The sequence below is a fragment of the Aspergillus tubingensis genome (assembly GCF_013340325.1).
Source record: "Aspergillus tubingensis WU-2223L DNA, scaffold_3, whole genome shotgun sequence".
NCBI lineage: Eukaryota > Fungi > Ascomycota > Eurotiomycetes > Eurotiales > Aspergillaceae > Aspergillus > Aspergillus tubingensis.
In genome coordinates, this window is record NW_023336277.1 from 171,216 (window position 1) to 197,184 (window position 25,969).

The following is a 25,969-nucleotide window of genomic DNA, read 5'->3' on the forward strand; positions in this document are numbered from 1 at the left end:
GAGGATTTCACCTCCTCATCCATCCGTGGTGCCTCAGGATCGATCTCATGGTTACTGTCCGAGAACACGAAAGGCAGAACCAGCCCCGCGGACCACCCTTGCATACCCATCCGCCGTCCGCCATATCTTTGGGAATTCCTGAGGATCTTTGGCTGGCTGACTCTCTCATTTGAACCGAGGCTTTTATGCTATCAAGTGGTTTAATCCTCACGGTGAGTAGGTGACATGACAAATCAACTCCGAGCATCGAACACAATTAGGGGAAAGTCGTCCGTGATCTCGATTCATTATTACAATACTATCTGTCCAATGCAATAAACGCTATTCGCCAACACCTGCAATGCAGTAAATATAAATGAAAAGCTTCAACCACCCTCACATCATCACATCATATCCATTAGTTCGCCGTCCTATCCTCAAAGTGCTGCAACTGTCCGCGGGTACGAATATAATAATGCCCGCTCTCCTCGCGCATATCGACATGCCATCGATCGCGCAAACGCGGGGTCCCCGCCGCTCCCAGCTGCGCTCCAGACCACGCATGCACAGTTCCCGGACTATTCACAGCTAAAGCGAACAGATTCGGTGGTTCCGTGAAATCTGTCACCAACTGCCCACGTCCTTGGAAGAGAATGAACCCCAGACACATGATGTTCGTCAGGAAGACCACAGCCAGAATGACATAGAACACCTGCTGCCAGTCACTCGTCCGGCCAGACGCATAGCCCGCAGACTGCAGTGTCGCGTTGAACACCTGCACGACAGGGGTATCTAGACTAGGCTCGGAGTAATTCCAATCGGGAACAAATGGAGAGTATTGGCTACCGAGGAGGGCGGTACTCCCTGCTAAGACGGCCAAAGCTTCACTGAGCGAGGGAAGTCGAGGATCCAGGGAAGAGCTATTAGTGGTGTTATCGAAGCTCGGAACCAATTCCATCATCGTGCGTTCAATAGCGGCGTCGTCACCCATGATGCCTGACGCGAGAGTCACCGTGTCTGCCCACTCCCATGCCACGCTTTTCCAATTTATCAGGTACTGATCCTCCGACGTGTTAGGATGTATCCGGTTGTACTGCAGCGTGTCGGCAGCGTCTTCGCAGCGTGATCTCAAATCCCCGCCGCTCGGATCGACCTGGTACTGCGCTGAGCAGCGACCTGAAAGCTTCCCGCGCAGTCCGCAGAGGACGTACTTCGGGTCGTGGCCTAGAGGAGCACTGCCTAATATGTAGATGGAGGTTGTGTTGTCGACTTTGGGGTTTAGGATGGTGTTGTAGGCTTCGGGGTAGATGGGGAAAACAGGGGCGCCTTGGTCTTCGCTGAAACCGAAGAGGTCATCGACGACGGTGCGGTTAGTGTTGATTGAGTATGTTGGTGCGGCGGTTGCCCACGTCGATGCGTTGAAGGGCTCATGGTTGGGCCACTCGGTGTAGATGAGGGGTTTCAGCTCGTCGTGCGACATGCCGACGCACATCACATTGATAGCGGGCGATGGGAGAGAGGCTTGGATGATGTACTTGCCCTCTCCAGACATGTCAACGGGCTGTTGGATCTTATTCGCGGGGTTGCGTGCAGCGGCGAAGAGGCCTCCGTGCGGGTAGGCGGCAGTGATGTTGTTGACGACGCGACCATGTTGTTCGGATAGGGCGGTTGTGTTGACGATTTCGATCCAGCGACCGGTCACTGTGGTGTTGTCGTATAGCAAGGCATGCGGCTGCGGGCGATAAGCGAGGGCGGTTGAGGTGCTATTTCCGGCTTTCAGCATTTCGGCCCAACCTTGCAGGTATTGATAGTAGTCGTGGTATGAGCGGCCGGCTATCTCCATCTCGAGACAGGTCTCATTCCAGTGTGTCGGGTCAACATCGACTGTGATTGGAGTCTGGCAGGCGTCTTCCAAGTAATAAGGGTTGGAGTATTCGGTGTAGACATTGCCCTGCAGAAGTCGGGGTTGGACGGGGCCCATAACCAAGCTTGGAGAGACTACAGTCGGAGGAGTGCAGACAGTCAGAAAGTAGGTCTACCGTTATTAGTTAGGGGACAGAGTGACCAACCTAGGGCTTCAGCAGCAGTGGTATACAGCATTGCAACCAGAGCGACAATCAGCGTCAGTCCGCCAAGCGTCGTCCACCCGACATAGCGCAGCACATCCCACTGCATCAGCAGCGACCCCGGCTGCGTGATCCAGGTTCGCAGCGTCATGTCAGCGATGCTGACGCCCTCGGACCCATGCGCGAGAGCCCGCCGACTCAACAGCTGGCCCAGGAATGCAACACAAACTGTGACATAGGAGAGCTCGATTGTTTTAGCTAACAGGGCGCTCAGCAAGGATGCGGACGAGGCAGTGAGTCCGGCATTGTTGCCGATCAAGCTGCCATAGTAGGGCTTGATACACGCGACGACGAAGAAGATGCCGGATAAGATAGTGGTGTACACGCCCAGCACGATAAGAGTGACGAAGAGACCTGAACACCGACGCCTGGGTTTATTGGTCGGCAGTGGCAGAGAATGAGGTTGATCGCCATGATCGACACCTTTGGGTGGTGTATCGGTCAAGTCACTACGAAACGAATCGCGTGGCCCCGGACCAAGATCGCGCAGATCGATTACGCTTTTATCGTCCTCGCCGGATGAGTCGTCATGCAATCTTGCGTCCGGGATATTGACATCGGACAGGAGACGAAGCCCATCCGACGACCTGGCAGCCATGGTTGGCTGAGGTCAGACGCAGACAGTTTGGGGGTTTGTTTTTCTTGGAGGGAAGAAGTGAGGAGGAAAGGCTTCCTGGGCCAACGGTTTTTAAGGGGCGGTGCATGGCAGATGGGCATTTAAACCAGCTAGTCCAGCTAATCCCTGTTATTTTGTCCGCCAGATGAGTTGGCTTCAATTTAGTGAATTGGGGGCCATTTGCGATCGGTTGGGGTCCTTGTTGGTGTGAGGCTCGGGTGAAGGGCCCGTCAGGATGCTGGTTGTGTGGGAACCAGGGTCGTGGCTCATTCAGCTGGTGCGCGACTGTGCCACACAGTAGTCACTTGGTTAGCAACCTAGCTACCTAGCTAGATACAATTGGGATATGCTTGTACATGATTTTAATCTCCCTTGGTGGGGTCGCTTCGATCTAGAATCCCTGGTTGCACCATTCATGTCTGCGCCCGCCTTCGCCGTGGGTCTGTGTTTAGTCCGGCTCTCAGCCTGATCTTCCAGTTGGTCCTATCGTTACCCAAAGAGAGAGGGGAACCTGCAATCTGCCAGGGTGTGTCCTATAGTGTAACTGTGTACTATGCCCTAATGCGACCAAGTCATTATCGCGGCCAGAGGCGAGAAGGAATCCCTGTCCGGACTAGCCTATAAATAGGAAAGATGGTCCAAGGTGATTGGGCTTGATCGCGGTCACGATAACACAGACGATGAGAAAATGGAAATATCTAGAGAGTGCAACTTAGGTAACCAAATAAAGATGACAGCACCACAGGCAGCAATGCAAGGAGCGGAGGGGGATTGTGGGACATTAAAGGCAAACAAGGTTGGTGAAAAGTGGTAAATGTGTGTGGTTTGCGGACCGAGATAGCAATCAATGCGCTTCACTATACTTCAAACGGCATAGTCCTTCATTTCACACAAATTTCCGCCTCAGCCTCTGCGATGGATCTCAACAGCAACTCTAATCCTTCCTTCAAGGCTTCCTCCCCAGGAGTGAACGTGATTCGGAACCAACCGAGCTCTTCCAGCATGTATACGCTTCTAGGCGCCATTACAACCCCATTCTTCGCACGGATGTCACTGATCCTCAACTCACGATGTTCTCATAAGCGAGTGTCAGGCAATGTAACCCTTAGCTGGCTGTAGTCTGACTCTGGTGTGGCAGACTTGCCCCGCAATAGATGGCGAGGTCATCTGCTTTTCACATAAGCGCTATACACATACCTAATGCTCCACATTGCACCTATTGCTGCATGTCAAAGACGACGCAACCTTCCGGGGCCAGTGCTGCAGCTGATCCGGCAAATTAAGATCCCATTGTATGAGCCTTCTGGGCAATAATTCTGTTCTGATTTTCTCGGGCGCGGGCCTGCGGGGACTGAATCGGCTGATGAATATATATACATCTTTGGGATTTGTAAGTTATTGTGTGGGATATGTGATCAAAAGGGTAGAGTGACTAACGAATTGTTGCTGATTTGGTCACATATAGAAGGTTTGATGGGTGAAAGCCCTGCTGGGGAGAGATAAAGTATCGTCATAGCCACTGTCAGTCATTAAAGACGTCCTCAGTCGGCAGGTCGACATCAAAGTTCTCGTGTCGATTGCGACACGGCTGTCCAAAAGCTGCAGATGTGTGTGAATCACGGATCTAGTTCAATTAGTACATAAGTATCACATGTGGAATCAGAAGTATCTTACCTGGATCGGCCACCAAATTCGCTTTGGCAAGGATCTTATCGAGTGACCCATAGCGCACGGGAATGTGCTGACACAGTACCTCGATATAGCCGCCAAATGACAAGGTTGACGCAACGTACGGCAAATGCATTCCAATCGACTGAGCCAGTATTGCTGCGCACTCTATGCAGTACAAGGAATCTTTCTGTTCCCCTGGGCCTGTTCACCAGAACCCGAGTAGAAGCAAGGCTGCCTTAAAAATTGTGGAATCGTTCTAATCTCCATCGTACAATGCCTTTGCTCGGAGATAACGTGCCTTTCTCGCGGTAGCATGGTCGGTAAATCCCACTTGCTAGACCAAGATCTTGCTGTCGATCGTAACGCCAAGGAGTAAAATACCTTGCAGGATGGGGAGGGTTTTCTACGAAGATACAATCGCGTGAAGGCCTGGCGTTCCAACATGGGGTATACTGGGTGTATGGCTTCGGAAAAGAAACCCGGATAAGCTGGTCTATTATTCCTCAAAATGGCATGGCAAAGGCACCCCGTAAGTCTACTGGCTCTTCGGCCCAATATCTATTATCTTAGGGTGGCCGATCTGTGATTGAGGGTTTTACTCGTCGGGCAGTGCATTCCTTGCAAGCCACGCGAATTCGACGAAGCGGCATGTTCGGATTACTCGGTCTCTCAGCCGACTGGACCGTTGCTCTCGATGTTTGTGTGTATTCTAACAACAGTCCTTGCTTTCAAATCGGCGACATGTTCAATCTCCCTGCCGTGGGGCTGCGCAAAGTTGACCAAGAGACCGAGACGACTTTCCCGAATTGCCACGGTTTCTTGGCCGGGTCCACCCAAAAATGGGCTGTTATTTTCTATAACTGAGGCATCGAGGATGTCTGGTCTTTCTTCTATTCCACTGCAGCCCTGTGGGATGATGTTCTCATCCAACTGCGGCGTAGAAATCGATCTACGATTATAAGCTAAGACGACCGCGATAGTGAGATATCAGACCTGAAAGAATCAACATTACATATATACATCTAGTTATTGTGATGCTCTCTGACAATAACTATCAGCCGCCATTACTTTCAAAATCAGCATAGCATCAGGCCTAGTAGTAACCAAGCCCCCAAACATCGACACGAGGATTTTTTTTATATTGATCTCCGCAAAGTGGCAGGGCGCTACTCCTTGGCATACGCAATAGTTATTCCGACCATGCGCGTTGTCAACTGACAGAAGCTGCTAGGACACCCCTGGCTTTTACCATCTCTGTCTATACGCTTGGCAGCAGGGGATGGGCCCTGAACCAGCGCCTCTAATCTGTCCTGCTATGACTGCCCGGTCTCTTGTCCTCCGAGACATTACCTCCAGTGACTACAAATGAGAACGCAGATCCATATGAGCCTCTGCGGGACCCATCCTTAGTGTATGATCCCATTCCCACTATTCAGCAACGAACTCGATATGACCCACAGCCGGGCGCCTACAACTACGGGTTCAAAGAACCGTCGAAGTCAAAATCCCCGTAGGGCACTCATATGAGATGCGATGCCAAGAAGCCAAGAAAGACAGCACTTCTGTAGGCTCACAACTCAACCCACCCCGCATTGCATGCTGTATGGCCTGTTTGGATGGTGGACGAAGTCATACGGAAATGGTGCAGATGCGGGTGGTTGAGTTGACTACAAAAGTGAAGGGGGTCCGCTGTCGGCATCTTCTTGTGGTGACTACCATTGAAACAACATTCGCAAGCTAGTGCCGTACGTATGTTAGCCCCGGGGATATCTGAACTCATCGAGTACTGACAGCCTTGACAAAATAGGACATTCTCCGAACAAAATCATGACTTCTGCCCAGCCCGACAGCTACTCCAAAGGACCAACCCTTGAATCCAACGCGCCCATTAACCCAGGCTATCAGTTACCGATCGAGCTACACTGGGTAAATTGGTCGTGGCGCCGTTCGCTGTTATATACGGCTGGTGGGATCCTCATTGGGGCTCTCGTCGGACTTATCGTCGGGCTGATAGTGCGGTTCGCGTGATGGCGTTGACAGTTGATATGGCACATACTGTCTATGATGTGCTTCGTGTTGATACCCCAGACGCATAAAAATCGCGTTAACATTCTTGTTTTATTGCTATCGTTTCATTAGCGCCGCATTTCAACTTCTCTGTGCGATGCGACCGGTGACTTATACCCGAGGGTCACGACTCCGATCGGACCATGTGGGATCGGGTGAGTTTGAGACTTCTATCGAAGCGATTAGCTTTTTTAACATTTCTGCCATGATCTAACGTTAAATAGGTTTGAACACCCCAATGATGTAGTAGCAGGTTGAAGTGGAAAATAAATCCGATAGTTGGGTTGCCTGTTTGGGTAGTACCTTCAACCCAGCGCCAAACTCACCCCAAGAACACGGCGATCAATTACAACATGTAGAATAATCCAGCGATCCACAATAGAAACTATATTCAGGATAAGCAGCCGGAATAAAGCAAGTATGATCAAGAAATTCGGCGACAGAGAGTCATTAACGGTGACGATCCATGACGTTTCGATGTGGTAGTCACCTTAACCAAACGCCCGAACTCAATTGTGACGCCACTTCTGTACTTTATCAGAAGCCATCAGGAACGCAAGAATTGCCTACGATAGACTTGCAATATAGCGTAAGTAAAACCACAATTCTCATTCGTTGTACAGGCTACCCTGGGATCTACATATAATATATCATTTCCCACCTATCCAATGGCATGACACGATACCCAGTAGCAATGGCACCAAGCTCCTCCCCCTCTACAACCGACCTCCTGATCATCGGCGCCGGCCCAGCCGGCCTCATGGCGGCCTGCTGGGCCTCACAATATACGAACATGACCACCCGAATCATCGACAAGCACCCTGGCCGAACAGCGACCGGACACGCAGACGGGATACAGAGCCGAACACTCGAGATCCTAGAGAGTTTCGGGGTAGTTGATCCGATAATACGGAAAGGTGTGCAGCATGCAGAGATGTGTTTCTGGGTAAATAAACTATTAATTTTTATATACTATATCGCATTCAGCTTTATCTCCAGTTCAGATCCTCGTGGGGAAAAAGAGCATAGCACTAATTCGGGCGCTGCGTAGGGCTATGATAAGCATACGGGCGGGATAACGAGGCACAAGATGGACTCGGCTCAAACGGATAAGTCGAGGTATAATATGGTGTTGCTGAATCAGGGGATCATTGAGCAGATTATTTTGGATTATTTGAGGTTAGAGCAGGGGGGAAGGGTGGAGGTGGAGTATGGGAAACAGGCGGAGACGTTGGAGTTGCTAGAGGAATGGGAGGATGAGTATCCGGTTGTTGTGGGTGTGAAGAGGGTTGGGCAGAATGGTTTGATTATTCTTGGTTTTGATGGTGGTTGCATGCTGACTTGGATGATATTATAGGGGCCAATGGGCATTGCAGTGATGTTGAGACCATTCGCGCTCGATATGTTATCGGGTGCGATGGTGCGAGGAGCTGGACTAGAGAGCAATTGCATGTCCCGATGCGGGTGTGCTCTGGAGATACCACTTGGGGGGTGGTGGATATCGCCCCCATCACTGATTTCCGTAAGTTTGGTCAGTTGGTACATCTGCTCGCTTGATTGACAGGTTTCAGCGGATATTCGTCAGTCCTGTGCGATACATGCCGGAGACCGTGGCAGCATCATGACCGCACCCAGGGAGAATCGGCTGGTTCGCTTTTACATCTATCCCAAAGGCGATGGGAGGCTGAGTGTGGAGGGCAAAGATCGGTCAGAAGTATCACTGGATGAGATTGTGGGAGCAATGGCGAAGGTCATGAAGCCCTACTCTTTGACCTATAAGCACTGCGACTGGTGGTCTATCTACAAGGTGAGTATTAAATGGAGGCAGGTGGCCATAGCTGACTGGGGATAGATAGGTCAACGTTTAGCGGAAACGTATAGGCCACATGACAGGTTGGTGAACTCTTTGGTCGACCCAAGCATACGCTAATAACAACAGGATCTTCCTGGCCGGCGACGCAGCGCATACGCACTCACCGAAAGGAGGTCAGGGTCTGAACGTGTCGATGCAGGATACATACAACCTAACGTGGAAGCTATGCTCCGTTATCACGGGGGAAGCTTCTCCGAGTATACTCGATACATACGAATTGGAACGACGACCAGTTGGCGAAGAGCTGCTCAAGCTGGATACCGAGTTAGTTAAAGCGTACGAACAAGACACGAGCGTCACCGAAGGTGTCGAGCGCGTCCGTGGCCAATACATCGACTTCATGACAGGAACGGGGGTGACATATGGCTCGAATAATTTAATTGCCCGAAAAAAGACGGATACATCGGTCGCAACGAATATCAAGATCGGTATGCGCCTGTCATCAAATCCAGTCGTGGGCCAGGCCGACGGGATCAGCATGCAGCTGGTTAGCAGGTTGACCAGTAATGGAGCATGGAGGCTGCTCGTATTCCCAGGCGACTTGCGTGAATCGCGCAACCAGAGTCGACTGGCCAAATTTGCGAGCCAATTCAATGAGCAACCTCATCTGCCATGTCTGCACAAAGACCTGAAATCGACCCGGTGTTGTCCCCTTCTCGAAACGATTATGGTACATTCCAGCCCGAGGACTTCTGTGAACCTTCTGGATCTACCGGATATATTCCATCCATTCGATGAGACATGGGGCTGGGATTACTCGAGGGTGTTTGCGGACGATGGTTCATCCGGCGAAGCTTGTGGCCATGCCTATGCAAGGTATGGCATACGAGGAGAGACTGGGTGTCTGGTCCTCTGCCGTCCGGATCAACATGTTGCTTGGTTAGGGAGCCTCGGAGAGGTGGAAGCATTGGACCAGTATTTTGGTCAATTTGTCGGGAGGAAGTGATTTGATCGGGTTCTGTTACTATTGATTGCTATTTGGTCGATCGCGACCGGTGAAATGGGGGTGGCGGGGGTGCATGTCGGTGATGGCATTCCGAGCGTTGCACGGATACATTCTGTTAGTAGCATCCATGCCTGATACAAAGAAGACACTATAGAGAGACTATAGAAAATACTTAGCACCAAATCATTTATGCGACACAATCTAGCAATAATCAATGACAGAAATTATGTACTTTGCACATGCTATCCCCAACATAGCGCACGCATGGTCAGTGGCCAGAGCTCAACGGCAGCACATCGCACAGACCGGGGATCACCCGTGGGCACCGGCTCTCTCGTCCCGTATTCCGGCAGAAGGGCCCTGCCAGTCAGAAGTCCCAGAGACCCTCTGGATGGATGACAGGGAAGTTGTGGAACCAATGCTCAAATTGGCTTTCAGACCCAGGGGACGGTATGATGCAGCTTGATTGGGAGGAGATGTTGATGAGGTAATGGTGATGTTCAACGGTGATGTCATGAGTGTAACAGTCGTGGAGAAATGTTTTGATCGAGGCCCATAACAGTGTCCTCTAATAATCCAACAGACAACACTACCGCCGAGAGGGAATGAGGCTTTGTACGCAGATCAGGTCCACCTTTTTCTTCTCAGAGTGAGGCTGCCCCACAGCTTATCTGTGCTATCTCGAGGCCCTGGCTAGACCGGACGGACCTCATCTCGACTGTCCAGCAACGACAAGGATTGTCTCCATCTCTTCCATTATAGGGCAATTGCACGGAAGGAGATCACATCAACATCCTATCATTGTACACAGTATCTGATCGATCACTAACCCCGCCATTCATCCACCAGTGTCAAGCACAGTGCCACCGTACAACAACCGACCGAACCCAGACCATCCACAATGAAATACTACCATCACAATGACCACATCCAAGCTTCCAGACTTTTCTCGAGAATATCAATAAAGAGAGAAGCACTCGTATTACCCCATGTTCCCACAACATGATGCTGAATGACTTCACAACCAATGCTTGTACCTTGTCCCTGCCCTACGCAAAGTAGGAACATACCATGTAGACCACATGCAGTCGGACCCTGGAGAATTCCCCGAAACTTGAATCGAGGCTGACTATACCATGTATACCACATTCACAGTCATAGTTATCGCATTGACCATTGACATCAGTACATAGTCATTATAATATCTATAGTTAGACACAAAACATCATTATCCAGAGTCTGAAAGACCTACAAATAGCCTACCCCAACCCTGGAACTTACTCTCCCATCTTAATCAACAAACATCTATCTCAAAGCATACCACATACACACTATACACACACACAACCATCAAAATGGCCTCCAACCCCAACCCCGGCAACTTCGCCAACCGCCCCCAGGAAGAAGTCGAGAACATCGCCCGCAAGGGTGGCCAGTCCAGCCACTCGGGCGGATTCGCCTCCATGGACGAGGACAAGCAGGTACATTGATCCCATTCCCTTCTTCTCCTTCATAAACGAGAGCATAGTACTAATCAAGATGGTGACAGCGCAACATCGCCTCCATGGGCGGCCAAGCCTCCAGTGGAAGCTTCCAGCCCGGCGAAGAACGGGCCCGGGAAGCCGGCCACAAGGGAGGAATGTCATCTGGGGGGAGCTTCGAGCCTGGAGATCCTCGGGCTAGAGAGGCTGGTCGGAAGGGAGGATCGAGGACTGGGGGCGATATGCCGGAGGAGTAAATCTACTCGTACTAAGCACCATGACATTATGATCGGCCTTGCTGGGGAAGAGTTTTTATGTGATATGAATCGAGTGTATTATTAGTCAAGTATGGGGATAAATTGTATTCAGTGTGCCATTGATCAATTGGATTATTATTGTATTGCTATTGATAATAGAGTTTCGGAGACTAATACAAGCAGTACAGTAGTTTAGAACGTGAAGTACGATTGGATGGCGAATATCTTCGAAGGTCCATTGAGTAAGTGGTGGCCCCGTCGCTAACACTATTGGCCATTCGACCCGTTATTGACGATCATGACGACAATGGATATATTAAATTGATTCAGCCTTAACGAATTACTTGCAAGCATGATGTGATCGACTGTACAAGATAGTTGGATTGAAGTTTACTTTTGCGCCCCGTTAAACCCCGCTCGCCACATTAGAAACAGAAACATCGCTAGCACGCTAGCTTCCGCCATCATCATCAATCGTATCTATCATCTAGCTCGTACACAGTACTTTTCCATCGCCGTGGATAGGTATCTTTGAGAAAGTCCCGAGGAGAGAAAGGTAGAGAGGTAAAAAGGAGTAAGGGAAGAGACAAAAGACATTAGAAAGGGTTAAGAGATAGGGACGTAGGAAGGGGAAAAAGGAACCAAAAATATCCACAACGCCTCATCATATAGACATTAATCAAATCACCGCAGGCCATCATGTACAGGCCATTGACGATCTCAGAATTAGACCTTCACTCTGTATCTTTTTGCCCCTCTGTTGCTGAACCGTCCCCAGCAGCCGGGAGCTGTACCAAATCCTCAAGATCCATTGTCATCTCCTGCTCCTGCTTTGGACTCTTTGTCGGAGGCAATGACTCTTTCTTCTCCTCGGGACTCTGAGTTGTCGTACCAGCTTTATCAGAAAGCTGCTTCACCATCTTCGCCAAATGATCTTTAATCCTCTCATCCCCGCAGTGGGAGTGCCGGAGCAGCTCATTCTTTAGGTTCAAGATTTCGCCCCGCAGGTGATCCACTTGACTTTCCAGGAGCGTGTTCTCTCGCGAGACCGTCTCGCAACGACTCTCGAGCTGCTTGGCATGCTCCTTCTTCTTCTTGCGGCATTTGTTGGCAGCCACGCGATTGCGCTCAAGGAACCGCTCCCGTTTGCGTCGTTCGCGCTCGTTCACTTCAAATCCCGGGGAGGGTGGTCGATTGGAGCTCCCCCGACGACTGTATACCGGGCTCTCATTACTGCTGCTGTAGCTGGAAATACTGAACCGGGATTGATTGCTGTCGGCGCTGCCACCGCTGCTGACGCTTGTGATGCTACCCCGCGAGGTGATTTCGTGCATAGGAGCTGTAGGCATTTGTGCCGGTACTAAAGGAAAGGTGGCCTGCATCGGGGAGCATTTTTGCTCGTAGTCGTTGGTAGGATTGTGCACGGTCTGGCAGGGAGCAATGAAGCTGGCGTCCGAGCTAGCGGTGGAGTTGGTTCGGAGAGCGGGTCCAGTGGCCCAGGACACGGGCGGCTCGAAGGAGTTGAGCAGCCATTGATTGTTATCTTCGAACAGAGGGAGAGAAAGACAGTCCTGGGGAATGGTGTTATCGAGATAGAAAGGAAGGGAGCCCGGCCAGGTCTCGTCGGTGGTGGGTGTTGGTCCGGAGAGGGGGCCGTAGAGGTTCAAGTCGGCGGACATTCTCACGTCGGCCATTGAAGCGTTTAGGGGAAGGGATTGGTGAGGTAAGCAGTGGTGAATTGGAATATTGATACACAATTAAGATAGTATGCAGATACAAAAATAAGCCACTAAGGTGTTGCGCAGTAAATGGTGATCACGGCTGCTATTTATACGAAGTTGATAATGTGGGTGGTTTGCAAGGCACGCCCAGTGATGCGATTAACGAGCCCTGATTGGAGGGAGCCAGACCGTCCGTTAAATCACAGCACTGAGCAGGTTCGATAAGGTTGATCAACGGTATTCTCTCGATCGACGACAAGGCGCCACACAAAGGGGAAATCACAGACGAACGCGCAAGTCGGGCTGTAGGGATAATAAATCCGGCAGGGATCTAAACGCACGCATTGGGGGAAAAAGGGTTGATGGGGGGGTGGGTGGACGGGGGACGGAAGATATCCGCTCCAAACCGGATTGCCTGGGGCCACAGAAATATACAAAGTAGTAATCTGGTCGAGCTCAAACTCCGGGGCAACATGGTTGACGTAGGATCGATTGGTCCGGGAAGAAAACGCGCCTGTCAGAGGCGACACTGAGCCGATGGCAACCCGCTAGAACAATCCGGATTTATTTTCAGTGTGGTTCGGGTGGAGCCTGTACTTGCAGCATGACGTTTCGAGTCGATCCAATTGCTTGCACTTCATATCCCGACTGCTAACTTAAATCCCGGGCCTTTCCAAGGGGCCTAAGCAGGTACTGGGCATGCTCCCACCATCCCTCACGGTCGGTTCTTTCAAATAGCTGGGATATTGAATGTTTGGTGACATCTACGACCTCGAGACTTACTAAATCCGTGCAGCCGGTGCTGCTGGGCCCTCCAATGGCCGCGTTACACAGAACAATGCATTCTGAAGCCACCCAGCAAGGTTTGACGACACGATTCATGTTTTCTGTTCCAACGTTCGGGATTGCCCATTGCGTGCATTGGGCTCTATAGACAAGAAAATATTCAGATTACCTAATCTTGCTGAATCGTTAGCTATGGATACTCTTCTGCTGCATGGTGGATACTTTATCCCCCCGATCTAGCCGGCTCTGTCATAGGCCCGCCGTGCATTACACGGTCGATCACTAAAGGCAATAATATCCCTGATGCTTCAATCGTCCCTGTGGCTCTTCTAAATTCTACTTACTTTACGTTCAAAACTCGAGAGTCAGATGTGCTTCGCTCGGGCCGCGCCTGGCTTCCCTGGTACCCAGTGGTTTGGGTATGTGACTATCCATCCTTGAGGTAGAATTAAGCCTAGGATCCTCATGCTTCTCCGCGGTTGATAGAAAGAACCGTGCGTTATTGCCATGATGCTTTGCCTCGACCATATGTATCCTGGTGTAGTTACTCCAACCTCACAAGGTCCTTTTCGCCCTTGACCTCGCCACCCCCAAAAGTATCCGCATAGCGGCCAACCATCCAGTCGTTTACAGTAATCGGGCCGTATTTGGGTTTTTCGCCTGGCTCGAGGCAGCTTTCCAGGCACTCGACCAGGAAATCTGCGTTGCCATCAAAGAAGAACGGAACGCTGTAGCGCGCAGTTCCCGATGTATTGATGACTCGGTGTAGGTTGGAGATATACCGATCGTTTGTCCAACGCATCATCATATTGCCCGTATTGACTACCACTGCGCCGGGCACAGGTACCACGTCCACCCACTCGTTCGACTTCCGGCTCCAAACCTGTAGACCCCCAACAGAGTCCTGCAGGAGGATGGTAATAGCACCAAAGTCGCTGTGAGCCCCGATGCCTACAAGTAAAGTTAGCTCATCAGTGGTACCCCCAATATTGGTTGGAGCCGAATGCGGGAGGGTTGGCATGCACACCTCTCTCCAGCTCGGACGCATCAGGAGCCTGAGGGGGGTAGTGGAGCAAGCGAAGTGTAGCAATGGGCTTAGTACTGAACCTGCGTAGAGCATCTGAACCAAGGCCCACCATTTCTGCAATGACAGTCATAAGGTCGAATGTGAGACTGAGAACGGCTCCATAGTAGCGATCCACCGTGTCTCGGAAGAGCTGCGGGTCTGTCACTTCAGCGGGATACTTGTTGGGACCCAGGCCGAATTTGCCGGCTTGGACATCCGGATCATCTAGTGGGAGATGTCGACCGAGAAAAAAGCTCTCCTTTAGGTCACCTGCGAATCGTTTCTCGAAGTTCTGGGCTCGCAAGCGTTCGTATCCGCGGTTGAAGCTGTCATTGTCTAGGAGCTTAAACAGTGGGCACCGGTGTGGATGTTGCTTGCGAACTTACCCCTATCGTATTTCTCCTTGGTCTCCACCGGTAGACGGAAGAATTCCCTGGACTGCTCTAGGATAGCTGTTTGGAGTTCGGGTGGAATGGTGTGGTTGCTTAGTTGGAAGAATCCAAGGTCTTTGCAAGCGTGGTGGATTTCTTCCTTCAGGTGCTGTCGGTCTTCACTGCTGCCCCCGTGGAAGGCTGGGGGGATGGTCAGTGCATGTTTCCAGACATATTTGTTCTGTCTACCTACGAGCGAAATCAATAATAGGGATAATAGGGCTCATGATTTCGATCGAGTGGAGCAACGAAGCTCATATGGTTAGAGTTCCATTTGGTGTGCCAACGGAGTTGCCGACGAAGAAAGCATGACAACTAGAAAGATGATTCGGTTGCAGATTTCATCTCTTGATGCGGGGTAGTCGCCGGTGATCCTCGATGTTGTGAAAGGCTTGGGTAGCCCTGCAGGAGGGCGCTTTCTTCCAGAATGATTCTAGCCGTGAATCAGGCGCCACATGTAGAACTTATCGGCACGACTCTTCTGGTATACACCCAGAACACCTACAGTAATTAGAAGCCGCTGTACTGTGATCATGTAGAATATCAGACTGCAACCTCCATCTCCTGGGTCATCCTTTTCCAGGTACCATCATCCATGGGACGGCGGCGGATCAACGTAACCTTGATCAGCCCTATCCGGCCAGTCGAACCACCTTCACGCCGGGTGCCATTCAGGACTGCCGGATTTGGTATACATGCGAGCAACCAGGAATCTTGTGGAAAGTGCAATGGGCATTTCTTATTATCGTGACGGCCCCTGGGGGCAGTGATTGATTGCCCATTACCAGGAAATATTTACGAATTACTAATTCCACAACTACTATTCCCATCCAATCCTGTCTTCAAATATCACCGAGCTCAATTTATCACATCAAGTTTCATGACTCAGTCTGCTGCAACCTGAATTCATTAGGCTTCCAAAGGCCCATGGTCCGTTTGTCCCAGATTCCCTAATCTCGGGGGATGTTGAATGGTTAGAGTTTCAGCCCAACGTTTCACAAAGTCGCTTTACATTAGGAAAGAAATGGCATTTCCTTAGTTCATTGACATCAAGACATTTATATGTACATTCTATATACAGACAGCAGCAATCATCATGGAATCTCCTCATACACTCTATCCCCGATCTTCGGGGGTTGGAGGAAATCATTAGGAACAGTCTCCGGAAGCTGGTTTCGCTCCGCCCATTCGCGGATCTCCTCAAAGTTGCGGCACTTGTGCTCAGTGTTGAAGTCGACAAAGGGCTCAGGGTGGTCGGGGTGGACCCAAACTTGACCCAGGACTCCCACGTCCACGGTGCACATCAGCTGCTGACGGATGATATCGAGACAATGAGCTATCCACGTTAGTACCGAGTTAAGAAGAAATAAGTAGTAGTGAAAACGTACTGACGTGGCGACGGACAACGTAGTCATTGTTGGTGAAGGCGCCTTTGCCAAGGTCACGGTAGTAGTCGTAGTTGTAGTAAAGGGATTGGCGTAGGAGATTCTGTAACGCGTTAGTCGCACAACCTATATTGTCATTTATCCTGTTTAACATACCAAGCAGTGCAGATGGTGAAATCCCTCCACATTGGCAGGATATCCACCTCCGTACTTCTCGTTGATCTTAACCTGGTCGGGAGCGAGGCCTGATTTCTCGGCTTCTTCGGCAGGGACGCGAATGGATCGGTCTGGACTACGATCAGCCAACTCCACTCACTCACTCCATAATGTGAAAGGAAACCAACAGTTGGCACCCAGAGACTCCCATGCTGCATCTACTTCCGGGCTGGCATCTTGTCGGAAGATGTTCTCTTTGAGGAGCGACCCGTTGAACTGTTGCTTGTGATAGTTGAGCCCAACATTGGATATCACGGGTGCTACGGTCGCGTTAGCTCAACGTTCTGATTTCCTCGCTTTTTGACGCTCGGTGACAGTCTTGAAATTAGGACGTACAGTGTTGGGTGATGCGCCGCGTGCACGCCTTGTCCGAATCCCCTTGGTTGTGGCCGACGAAGATACCGACCAAACACGACACTATGGCAATGACAACGACGAGAATGATGTTCAACCACCTTCCAGGCCCCGATCGCACACTCTTCTTCCCCGACCAGTGAACATCTTCTTCATCGACAAGAAGTCTCTCGCGATCGGTCGAGTCGGACCGCTCCGAGGTGTTCATCTTGTCGTCAAAAGAGTTGGTGTTGCGCGCAGAATTCATGGTATCAAGGAACGACTCTTTTTCGAAGGAAAAAGAATGAGCAACAACTTCACGAGCCTTCTTCTCCGTCAAAAAGAGCGCAGCACGAGTGTTTATTCTCGGTTGCCCATGGAAGAGGACCAATGGGCCCATCTATGCCCTCCGCCAGGTCCGATGCTAATAATATCCTCCCGAAGCCAAACCCGCCGTTGGGAGGACCAAGTGACGGGTGTAACACTCATCCGAGTGGTTGGTGAGACAACCAGGCTCGTGCAGGTGCGGAGAGGCTCATCCTGGCGGTGATGTTATTTGTTCCAAGTAAGACACCCTCCGCTTGGCCGCAGACGTTGTCTCATTCGGCCGCCCAATGAGGGTTTCCGGAGTGGATGGATCGCTGAAGATCCTCAATACGAGCTCACTGCCCGCCTTACAGCTCGACATCTTACTTTCGTCCAACTGAGACATGACGCAAAGATGCCTTACTCCCGAGATTAAACCCGGATTCACCGTCATTAAACCATCTGCACGCTATTATTAACACCCTATACTGGCCGCCTGGTGGCGGATCACGATGGGTCATCGCCGCGATCTAGGTCAACTTCCAAGCCCCTTCTTATCCCGGAGAGGGAAGTGGATGCACCAGCTCGCAATGAGGGGTGCCTACTTGTGAGGCATATGAGTGTAACACTGGCATCCGCAGCGCCACTTGGTCATCTCGGGGTGTCGCCGTGATTGGACTGAGGCCGGTCCTCGGCTACTCTCGAGATAGAGCTTCGAGAGATGGCACAATCCGAGACTTGGCCAATCATGCCGGTACGCCGTGGCAGGACGCTTACTCCACGCTGAGAGATATTGGCATTCTGCTAAAAATGGATGCCGGGGTGTTAAGCAGGGAGACAAAGAAGTTATAAATATGGCCGCATGTATTCCCCAGTCTCATGCAAATCCCAAGATCTTCCAGAACATCACACTCCCCTCTCTTAAACTTTAATCATACTTCTTCATCTCGTTGTACATGATGCACTCCGTTTCTAAGGGTCTTCTCCTGGTGCTGAGCAGCCACCTGCTCGCTGCTACTGCCCGTCCTGTGGCCACGGAGACTTCCACTGCCACGGCCACTGAAACTCCTGCAAGCTACGGAGATTACGGCAACTATGGCAACTACGGCAACTACCAGGCCTACAAGAGGGACGGCGAGCCTGAGGCGGATGAGACGACCAGCAGCGTGTCGTCGACTGCCTCTGCCACCTCCACCACTGCTGCGGGATATGGCAACTATGGCAACTATGGAGACTACGGCACCTATGGTAGCTACCAAAACTACAAGCGTGGCGAAGAGCCCGATCCCAGCTTGAGCACCACCACCACTATCCCTACCACCACTGCCCCTGCTAGCTACGGCGACTACGGCAACTATGGGAACTACGGAAACTATGGCAGTTATGAAGCCTACAAGCGTGGCGAGGAGCCTGACCCCAGCTCCACCACCACCACTGCAGCCCCTACTACTACCGCCCCTGCTAGCTACGGAGACTATGGAAACTATGGCAACTACGGTAACTATGGCAGTTACGAGGCCTACAAGCGTGGTGAGGAGCCCGATCCTAGCTCGACCACCACCACCGCGGCCCCTACGACCACTGCACCGGCCAGCTACGGCGACTATGGCAACTACGGTAACTATGGAAACTACGGTAGCTACGAGGCGTACAAGCGTGACGAGGAGCCCGAGGTGAGCAGCACTGCTTCTGCGACGAGCTCGACCGAGTCTGCGACCACGACTGCGGCGAACTATGGCAACTACGGAAACTACGGCAACTATGGCAAATATGCCAGCTACGGCTCGTACAAGAGGGATGCTGAGCCCCAGCCCGAGCAGGACAGTGAGTCCTCGACCACCTCTGCTGCTAGCACGACCACTGCTGCTGCGGGATATGGGAACTATGGCAACTACGGCAACTATGGAAAGTACGCTTCTTACGGCAGTTATTAAAGGGGGTTGAGTGCCTGATGATACGGAGGACAAGTGTTACCTGAGCAAAAGTTCAGGGTGACGCTGCTGGGATTGGGAGATCAATCATGATGATGATGTCTAAGAATGTGTTATTCTGTTGTATTTATTAGCAATGGATTAGTTAACTAGATAAACATAATGTAGCGTTGCTTGTTCTTGAAATACTTACATAATCATTATCTTGTACTTACTTTATGCCTTCAGACATATGCAGATTGCAGACACATTATTGGTTGGGGCAAGTACCGCGGACATGGCAAATCAAACTGGCCCTCATTGGATCTTTAACTTGTTGACGATTCCAAGACCCGCTTCCCCATATTAACAACCTTTTTTCCTTCTGGCGAGCATCGCAGATCCTCCGATTCAGATCCGGTGTGGGTTTGAGATGTTGCCCTCAAAACACCATCGCACTCTGACTCGGGAGACAATTTTCTTTGTGCTTCTGACACTGTAAATCTCTATTCAGTGGACCAACCCACACGAGCAAAAACTCTGCACGGGAGGGAACAGAGGGGCCACCATGAAGCTTGAACTCCAGATCGCTGCAGCTGAATCACCGACCGGTTCCCAACCGGGCAAGTGATGTTCATGGAACCCCCCTTGCCTCTCGGTGCGATCGACAAGTAACCTTTGCCGACAGGCTCGCCTTTCCTCCGAGGTTGAATTGTTTATGCGCAATAATCAGGATGTAACATAGCTAATTTATGAGCTAGACTACTACTCTGTACCAGTCATAAGAGTCCAGGTATCCCGACATCGGTGCCAAGCCTCATCCTTCAACCCCTTAGCCGAGGGAAGGGAGAGACAGAAGACAAGACAGAAAAGAGTGAGAGAGAGACAGCCGACCAAATGAAAAATCCAGCATGACTCGATCGTCACAACCCAAGCCTGCGTAGACTGCGATAGCGCAGTGGCCAGCTCCAAATCGGACATGGATGGTTGGTTCATCCAACCCGCCCAGCTGGTCTCCACTGTCTCCTCGGATTGGCGCATTTTTTGGCAATCATAGGAGTCATCTTCGTTCCTGGTTCAGCTTGGCCGATCTAGCTTTCCCCGCCCTTCAGCTCTCGTTTAAAAGTCCGCTGCAGCCACGCGCGCTGTCGTCGCCGTCATGTTTGGATTTTCTCAGACTCTGCTTTTCTTCCGTCCTCCTCGGTTGTGTGTGTGTTCTGCGATCGTTCTTGCGATCGCGCGATAGAAAATGACCGTTGACGGTATGTCCAACCGCGACCGGAGTTATTCTTTGCGCTGACTTGATCGGCGCTCGACTCTCCCAAATTTGACTGACTGGGATTACAGAGAAACAGCCAGTGGCTGACAATGGCGAGTCCTCGCCAGCACCGTCGCAATACGCCTCCGTCAACGAGCGCAAGTTGATGGCCAAGATTGATTGGCATGTGGTGCCGTGTCTTTGCGTCATGTATCTGCTTGCATTTTTGGATCGGTATGCATAACACCCAGAGAAATGGGCGCTCGATTCCAAGAGGCGTGAAACTCATCAATTGCACAGCGTCAATGTCAGTAACGCGGCCATTTTGGGTCTCAAATCCGACTTGAATATCGAGACCGGAACCAAATATAATACTGCCCTTACCATCTTCTTCGTCCCTTACATCATCTTCGAAATTCCGTCCAACGTGTTGATGAAGAAGTTGAAGCCGCACACATGGTGTACGTATTGCGCTGCCATGTTTAGGGCCACACTGACATGCATCTAGTGTCGCTTTGTATGTTCGGCTTCGGCCTGGTCATGGTCTGCCAGGGTTTGGTGCAGAACTGGGGAGGATTGATGACAACGCGCTGGTTCCTGGGCATGTTCGAGACAGGCCTGTTTCCTGGGTGTATGTCGAATTCCCCCCGATTTCATGGTCGCATACTGACTTGATAGGCTTCTACCTGCTGGGAATGTGGTATAAGCGCAGCGAAGCCCAGAAGCGCTTCAGTTTCTTCTTCAGCTCGACGACTCTCGCCGGTGCCTTTGGTGGCTTGCTCGCCTACGGCTTGGGACAGATGGACGGCCTCCGAGGATACAGTGGATGGAGATGGGTGTTCATCATCGAGGGTGTTCTGACCTGTGTGGTGGCCATTGGCTGTTTCTTCGTGGTTCCCGACTTCCCCGAAGACGCCAAATGGCTGACGGAGGAGGAGCGGGCATTCCTGCGCGACAAGCTGGCGAAGGATGTAGGAAAGTCGGCTGCCGATGCTAGCATGACCTGGCGTGATATTGCTGCTGTCTTCAAGGACTGTAGGTATTCGTGGCTGCGATGGCGATAACCGTGCTAATGATTTGTGCAGACAAGATCTTCATCGGTGGCTTGATGTACTTTGGACAGGTCGTTACAGCGTATGGTTATGCCTACTTTGCGCCGACCATTATCCAGACGTACGGCTACAGTTGTATGTTCTGACCTCAGGATCCCAGATAAAGGTGCAGTCGCTAATGTATTTCCAGCGGTCAAAACCCAGCTCTACTCCATCCCACCCTGGGCCGCTTCGTTCGGTTTCTCCATGCTCATCGCATACCTCTCTGATAAATTCCGCCATCGCTTCCTATTCACCATCATCCCGATGCTGGTAGCCATGGCCGGATTCGGTATCCTGCTCAACATCCACGACACCTCACAATACCATGTTCAATACGGCGCGCTGTTCCTGGTGACCAGCGGCTGCTACAGCGCGATGCCAGTATTAGTCTGCTGGTTCGCGATGAACCTCGGTGGCCATCGTCGGCGCAGTATAGGAACGGCGTGGCAGATTGGTTTCGGCAACAGTAAGCACAGCCCTCATGCTCAACCCCGACCGACCAATAACTAACCCTCTAATCACAGTTGGCGGAATCATCTCCACCTACTCCTTCCTCTCCAAAGACGCCCCCTTCTACCGTCCCGGATACAGCATCGGCGTATCCTTCCTTGCCTTCTCCGCCGCCATGTCGATTCTCTACTTCCTCGCGGTGTGGCACGACAACAAGAAACGCGACCGTGCGATTGCCGAGGGTCGCATCGATCCGTCGACCATCACGGAGGAAGAGGAAGAATTGCTGGGTGATATGTCGCCGACGTACCGTTACGCTTATTGATGTGTTTGCTTATTTACTTTGCTTACTTGCTTACGAGGGAATGAGTGACTGAGACAATAATTACTACTACATAATTTTGGGTTAGATTAGTTACGAGGATAGGTTAGGTCTCCGATGTCGGAGACGGATAATATACGCGTCGGCGGATCCCGACGGCTTTGCAATGGAACTAATCAGGGTAGTGTGCTTGGCATTTCTGGCGGAGTCATCCCCATAATTCTAGATTTGAAGATGGATTTCCAAGCAAGATCAGATAGTCATTCTGATGTAATAGCAGGGATGGGATTCTCAGTGATTGAAGTTGTGTGTGGCTTTGTAGGTTATGTTGCCCTTCGTGTTGGTAACCGGTTCTATCCTTTGGTTGGGAGGTAGCGTTCCTCGATGACAGTAATGTATCGATATAGCCAGATCTTAGGTTAATACCCCACGCCGAGAAGTCACTGGGTCCAGAGTAGTATGGGTCATCTACTCTACTATGGCTTCATCTAAACTGGTATGTACCATGTAGAACATATAATCTAACACCACGAGAACCTCCCAGACCAATTAGCTTCACTCGACCCAGCATCATCTAGTGGCATGATTAACCCTCGTCAGATAAATTATAGCTAGTGTTCTAAGACCTAAGACCTTGGCGTCACTTATATTCAAGCTTTCTGTCCACCGGGGCTGAAGACATGCAGGGCTATGAGAGGTATATTTTGAGGTAAGTTGTTGGAGTCAAGTCACGGTGTGTTTGAACGGCTTTCCCAAAGGGTAGTATGGCTTGTGTGATCACGAAATCAGAGCAGTAACCGAATGGACTACAGAGTTATGATAATGGGTCCTGCATTTATATTCCAGTCGAGAAGAAGATATGTCATGATTGTCGATTGTTGCATATTCTGAAGTGCTGCATGCCTGAACTGAGTTGTAATTATGTTGGAATCTGAGTCTACAAGTGGCATACATCCTCTTCATCGACCTCTTGGATAGCACAATTCATAGAAGGGTATATTATATAACTACGAAGTATCATATCGCAACGATATCTCATGCGGTAATAAAGAAAAGGCATTCAAAGCTTTCCCTCCAAACATGGCTACCACTGTCAGAAAAGGCAGTGATAGTCCCATTCATTTCCTTCCACATGCTCGGATAATCCGCTGTCACTTGTTCATATAATTAGCGTCCTACTTCGCTTGCGATATCTGCCGAAATGAAATGACGCGATATTGCAGGAACAGGAATGGTGCAGAGGCCTGTCCGTGGTTCCATTCTGTCATGAGATCGGGACCAGCGATCTTGATAAGATAACAGCTGTATGCAAGTGGTATCAGGCAGGTAGGTTGGATGTCATATTCCTGGAAACACTGCACCTGTGATATCCATATCTAACAGGCCGTCAATATCAACAACTTTTCCTTTTTAAAGTAGATTCGGGGAATCTGCTTCCCGCATCACCTTTGAGAGATGTGAGACCTCGCTTGTGTACCTGTTGATGTAGTCATCGCCAGCCGCGCTCGCGTCATCGCGAAGATCAATGGCACAATAAACCCCCCACCACGTACCCAATCCGGGGGTAAAAGCCGAATCAACAACTCTCTCTTGCCGAAGAACTAATATCTAGTTGCAGCTTAAGCGATATTGACGATGAGTGCAAAGTGTCCACCGATGGTGTTATCATCGTGCCGGTTAGGAATTGTTCAATCTTGTCCTCGACACCACCACAGATGGTGTGATAGAAATCTCCGCATAAAAGGGGAGGTCCAGGGATGAAAATGGAGGAGGATTCCGGAAGCAGGACGAGAGCATTGCGAAGCATAGCAGTAGCAGCATGATCGCTCTAACCAAATATAGCCTGCTCCTGGCGGCTCTGTCCCCCCTTGCCATAGCAGACGGGCAATATCGCTCGCGACCAGACCTCTCCCCTCCCAAGCTGAACATCACCATCCCAGCCCCTGATGCCAACGGCACGGAGTATGTCTTTCTCGCCCCTTACTCGGACGATATCCAGCAGAGCGGCGCATACATCTACCGCAAGAATGGCGACCTGATCTGGTCTGGCATCGGGTACTATGCCGGGTTTGTCGGTAACTTTCACGTCACGACATACCAGGGTGAGCCTGTCCTGCAGGGGTTCCAAGGGACAATGGATACGTCGCATGGTGAAGGATTCGGGCAGCAGGTGATCCTGAACCAAAACTATGAGCATGTCGTAACTGCGAAGGCGGGAAATCATCGTATTCCTTCTATTCATGAGTTCAATGTCATCGACGGGAAGACCGCGCTGGTGGAGGTCTATCTCCCTACCGTGGCTAATCTGTCGGCTTATGGCGGGAACTCGTCGCAGCAGTGGATTGGTGATGGTCTGTTCCAGGGTGAGTATCCATCCTTGGTCAATGCCATTGTTCGCGCTAATGCAATGCAGAATTCGACATCGAGACTGGTGAACTGATCTTCGAGTGGAACGCTCTCGACCACGTCGACCCCGCAGGTTCGTCTCGTCTATCAGCTCTCTTTTGAGCTTTACTGACACATCCCAGACAGCCTGGTCACTCTCGGCTCATCAACCAGCGACAGCGGTCTTTCCTCCAGCACGACATGGGACTTCATCCACCTGAACAGCGTGGACAAAGACAAAGACGGCAACTACCTCCTCTCCTCACGACACTTCAGCACCATCTTCAAGATCAACGGCACCGACGGGTCCATCATCTGGGAGCTCGGAGGCAAGCACTCCACCTTCAACTACAACTTCACCTTTGGGTACCAGCACCACGCACGCTGGCACTACCAGTCGCCATCGAAAGAGATAATCTCCTTCTTCGACAACTCCGGCAACGGCGAAGTCATCGTCAACAACGTATCGCGTGCATTGATTGTCGAATTGGACCACAGCAGCGATACCGCGACCATCCTTCGCAAAGCGACAGCCCCGTATGGGATCCAGGCGGCTTCACAAGGGAACGCGCAGCTGCTATCCAATGATAATATCTTCGTGAATTGGGGCCAGGCGGGCGCAGTCACTGAGTACGATGCCAGTAATAAGATCATCTATCACGCTTTCATTGAGGAAGCGGAGAGTTATCGTGGATTCTTGGCCAACTGGACGGGCACACCGACGGAGGTCCCGGCCATTGCTGCATATGTGGATGCGTCGCAAACTGTCCGGTTGTATGTGTCTTGGAATGGCGATACAGAGACAAAGGCATGGCGGTTCTATCAGTCTGAGAGGGGTAATGCGACGTCTCTTGGAGTGGTGTCGCGGAAGTCTTTTGAGACGACTCTGTTGTGGAAGAGTGAGCGGGCGTCGAGTGATGTGAAGTATTATGCCGAGGCTGTGGGAGAGGGGAACAAGGTGCTGGCGAAGACGAATGCTGTTTCTGCCAGGAAGTATATTCCGGTTGCATGAGTGGGTGGCGACGTTATGTATATATGCTTATGAGATGAATGGTATGTATGGCCATTATGGCTGTTGTTAATCCTCTTTTACTACTGAGCTTTAGCTGGAATTGGTTTTGCCGCCCGTACGAGTGTTTCGAATGATCGGACATCCTTGATCGGATACTTCGATTCATGCCAAGCAGTGACGATCATCTTATCACTCTTCTACACCATCTGATAAAGACAGCTTTGTCTGACAGTTAGCGCCCATCATACAAGATGCTATTTCACTCTCAATAGCTCGCC

At 50.9% G+C, this 25,969-nt stretch overlaps 9 protein-coding genes across 9 annotated transcripts; 5 read left to right on the forward strand and 4 right to left on the reverse strand.

Annotated features, from left to right (window-relative positions):
- Window positions 1–397: 397 nt before the first annotated feature.
- Window positions 398–2,703, reverse strand: AtWU_01268 (uncharacterized protein; the record flags this gene model as incomplete). Its single annotated transcript, XM_035496382.1, has 2 exons — window positions 398–1,977; window positions 2,049–2,703. 2 exons carry the CDS (start codon window positions 2,701–2,703, stop codon window positions 398–400), a joined length of 2,235 nt encoding a protein of 744 aa, XP_035352275.1.
- A 4,450-nt stretch (window positions 2,704–7,153) lies between these two features.
- Window positions 7,154–9,278, forward strand: AtWU_01269 (FAD binding domain protein; the record flags this gene model as incomplete). Its single annotated transcript, XM_035496383.1, has 6 exons — window positions 7,154–7,405; window positions 7,511–7,760; window positions 7,817–7,981; window positions 8,031–8,266; window positions 8,312–8,352; window positions 8,399–9,278. The coding sequence occupies 6 exons, from the start codon at window positions 7,154–7,156 to the stop codon at window positions 9,276–9,278; spliced, it is 1,824 nt and encodes a 607-aa protein (XP_035352276.1).
- Window positions 9,279–10,633: 1,355 nt separating this feature from the next.
- On the forward strand, window positions 10,634–11,016 carry AtWU_01270 (conidiation-specific protein 10; the record flags this gene model as incomplete). Its single annotated transcript, XM_035496384.1, has 2 exons — window positions 10,634–10,759; window positions 10,828–11,016. The coding sequence occupies 2 exons, from the start codon at window positions 10,634–10,636 to the stop codon at window positions 11,014–11,016; spliced, it is 315 nt and encodes a 104-aa protein (XP_035352277.1).
- Window positions 11,017–11,750: 734 nt separating this feature from the next.
- On the reverse strand, window positions 11,751–12,710 carry AtWU_01271 (transcription factor atf21; the record flags this gene model as incomplete). Its single annotated transcript, XM_035496385.1, has 1 exon — window positions 11,751–12,710. One exon carries the CDS (start codon window positions 12,708–12,710, stop codon window positions 11,751–11,753), a length of 960 nt encoding a protein of 319 aa, XP_035352278.1.
- Window positions 12,711–14,067: 1,357 nt separating this feature from the next.
- AtWU_01272 (isopenicillin N synthase family dioxygenase) lies at window positions 14,068–15,247 on the reverse strand (the record flags this gene model as incomplete). The annotated part of the gene is made up of 4 exons (XM_035496386.1): window positions 14,068–14,474; window positions 14,551–14,925; window positions 14,976–15,161; window positions 15,214–15,247. The coding sequence occupies 4 exons, from the start codon at window positions 15,245–15,247 to the stop codon at window positions 14,068–14,070; spliced, it is 1,002 nt and encodes a 333-aa protein (XP_035352279.1).
- Window positions 15,248–16,114: 867 nt separating this feature from the next.
- Window positions 16,115–17,222, reverse strand: AtWU_01273 (oxidase ustYa family protein; the record flags this gene model as incomplete). The annotated part of the gene is made up of 5 exons (XM_035496387.1): window positions 16,115–16,356; window positions 16,409–16,508; window positions 16,562–16,692; window positions 16,750–16,881; window positions 16,958–17,222. The coding sequence occupies 5 exons, from the start codon at window positions 17,220–17,222 to the stop codon at window positions 16,115–16,117; spliced, it is 870 nt and encodes a 289-aa protein (XP_035352280.1).
- Window positions 17,223–18,219: 997 nt separating this feature from the next.
- On the forward strand, window positions 18,220–19,194 carry AtWU_01274 (uncharacterized protein; the record flags this gene model as incomplete). The annotated part of the gene is made up of 1 exon (XM_035496388.1): window positions 18,220–19,194. One exon carries the CDS (start codon window positions 18,220–18,222, stop codon window positions 19,192–19,194), a length of 975 nt encoding a protein of 324 aa, XP_035352281.1.
- Window positions 19,195–20,419: 1,225 nt separating this feature from the next.
- AtWU_01275 (MFS transporter) lies at window positions 20,420–22,297 on the forward strand (the record flags this gene model as incomplete). Its single annotated transcript, XM_035496389.1, has 8 exons — window positions 20,420–20,432; window positions 20,518–20,662; window positions 20,729–20,889; window positions 20,937–21,059; window positions 21,107–21,463; window positions 21,514–21,615; window positions 21,671–21,988; window positions 22,047–22,297. The coding sequence occupies 8 exons, from the start codon at window positions 20,420–20,422 to the stop codon at window positions 22,295–22,297; spliced, it is 1,470 nt and encodes a 489-aa protein (XP_035352282.1).
- A 1,816-nt stretch (window positions 22,298–24,113) lies between these two features.
- Window positions 24,114–25,691, forward strand: AtWU_01276 (arylsulfotransferase family protein; the record flags this gene model as incomplete). The annotated part of the gene is made up of 3 exons (XM_035496390.1): window positions 24,114–24,657; window positions 24,708–24,773; window positions 24,823–25,691. 3 exons carry the CDS (start codon window positions 24,114–24,116, stop codon window positions 25,689–25,691), a joined length of 1,479 nt encoding a protein of 492 aa, XP_035352283.1.
- Between the last annotated feature and the right edge of the window lie 278 nt (window positions 25,692–25,969).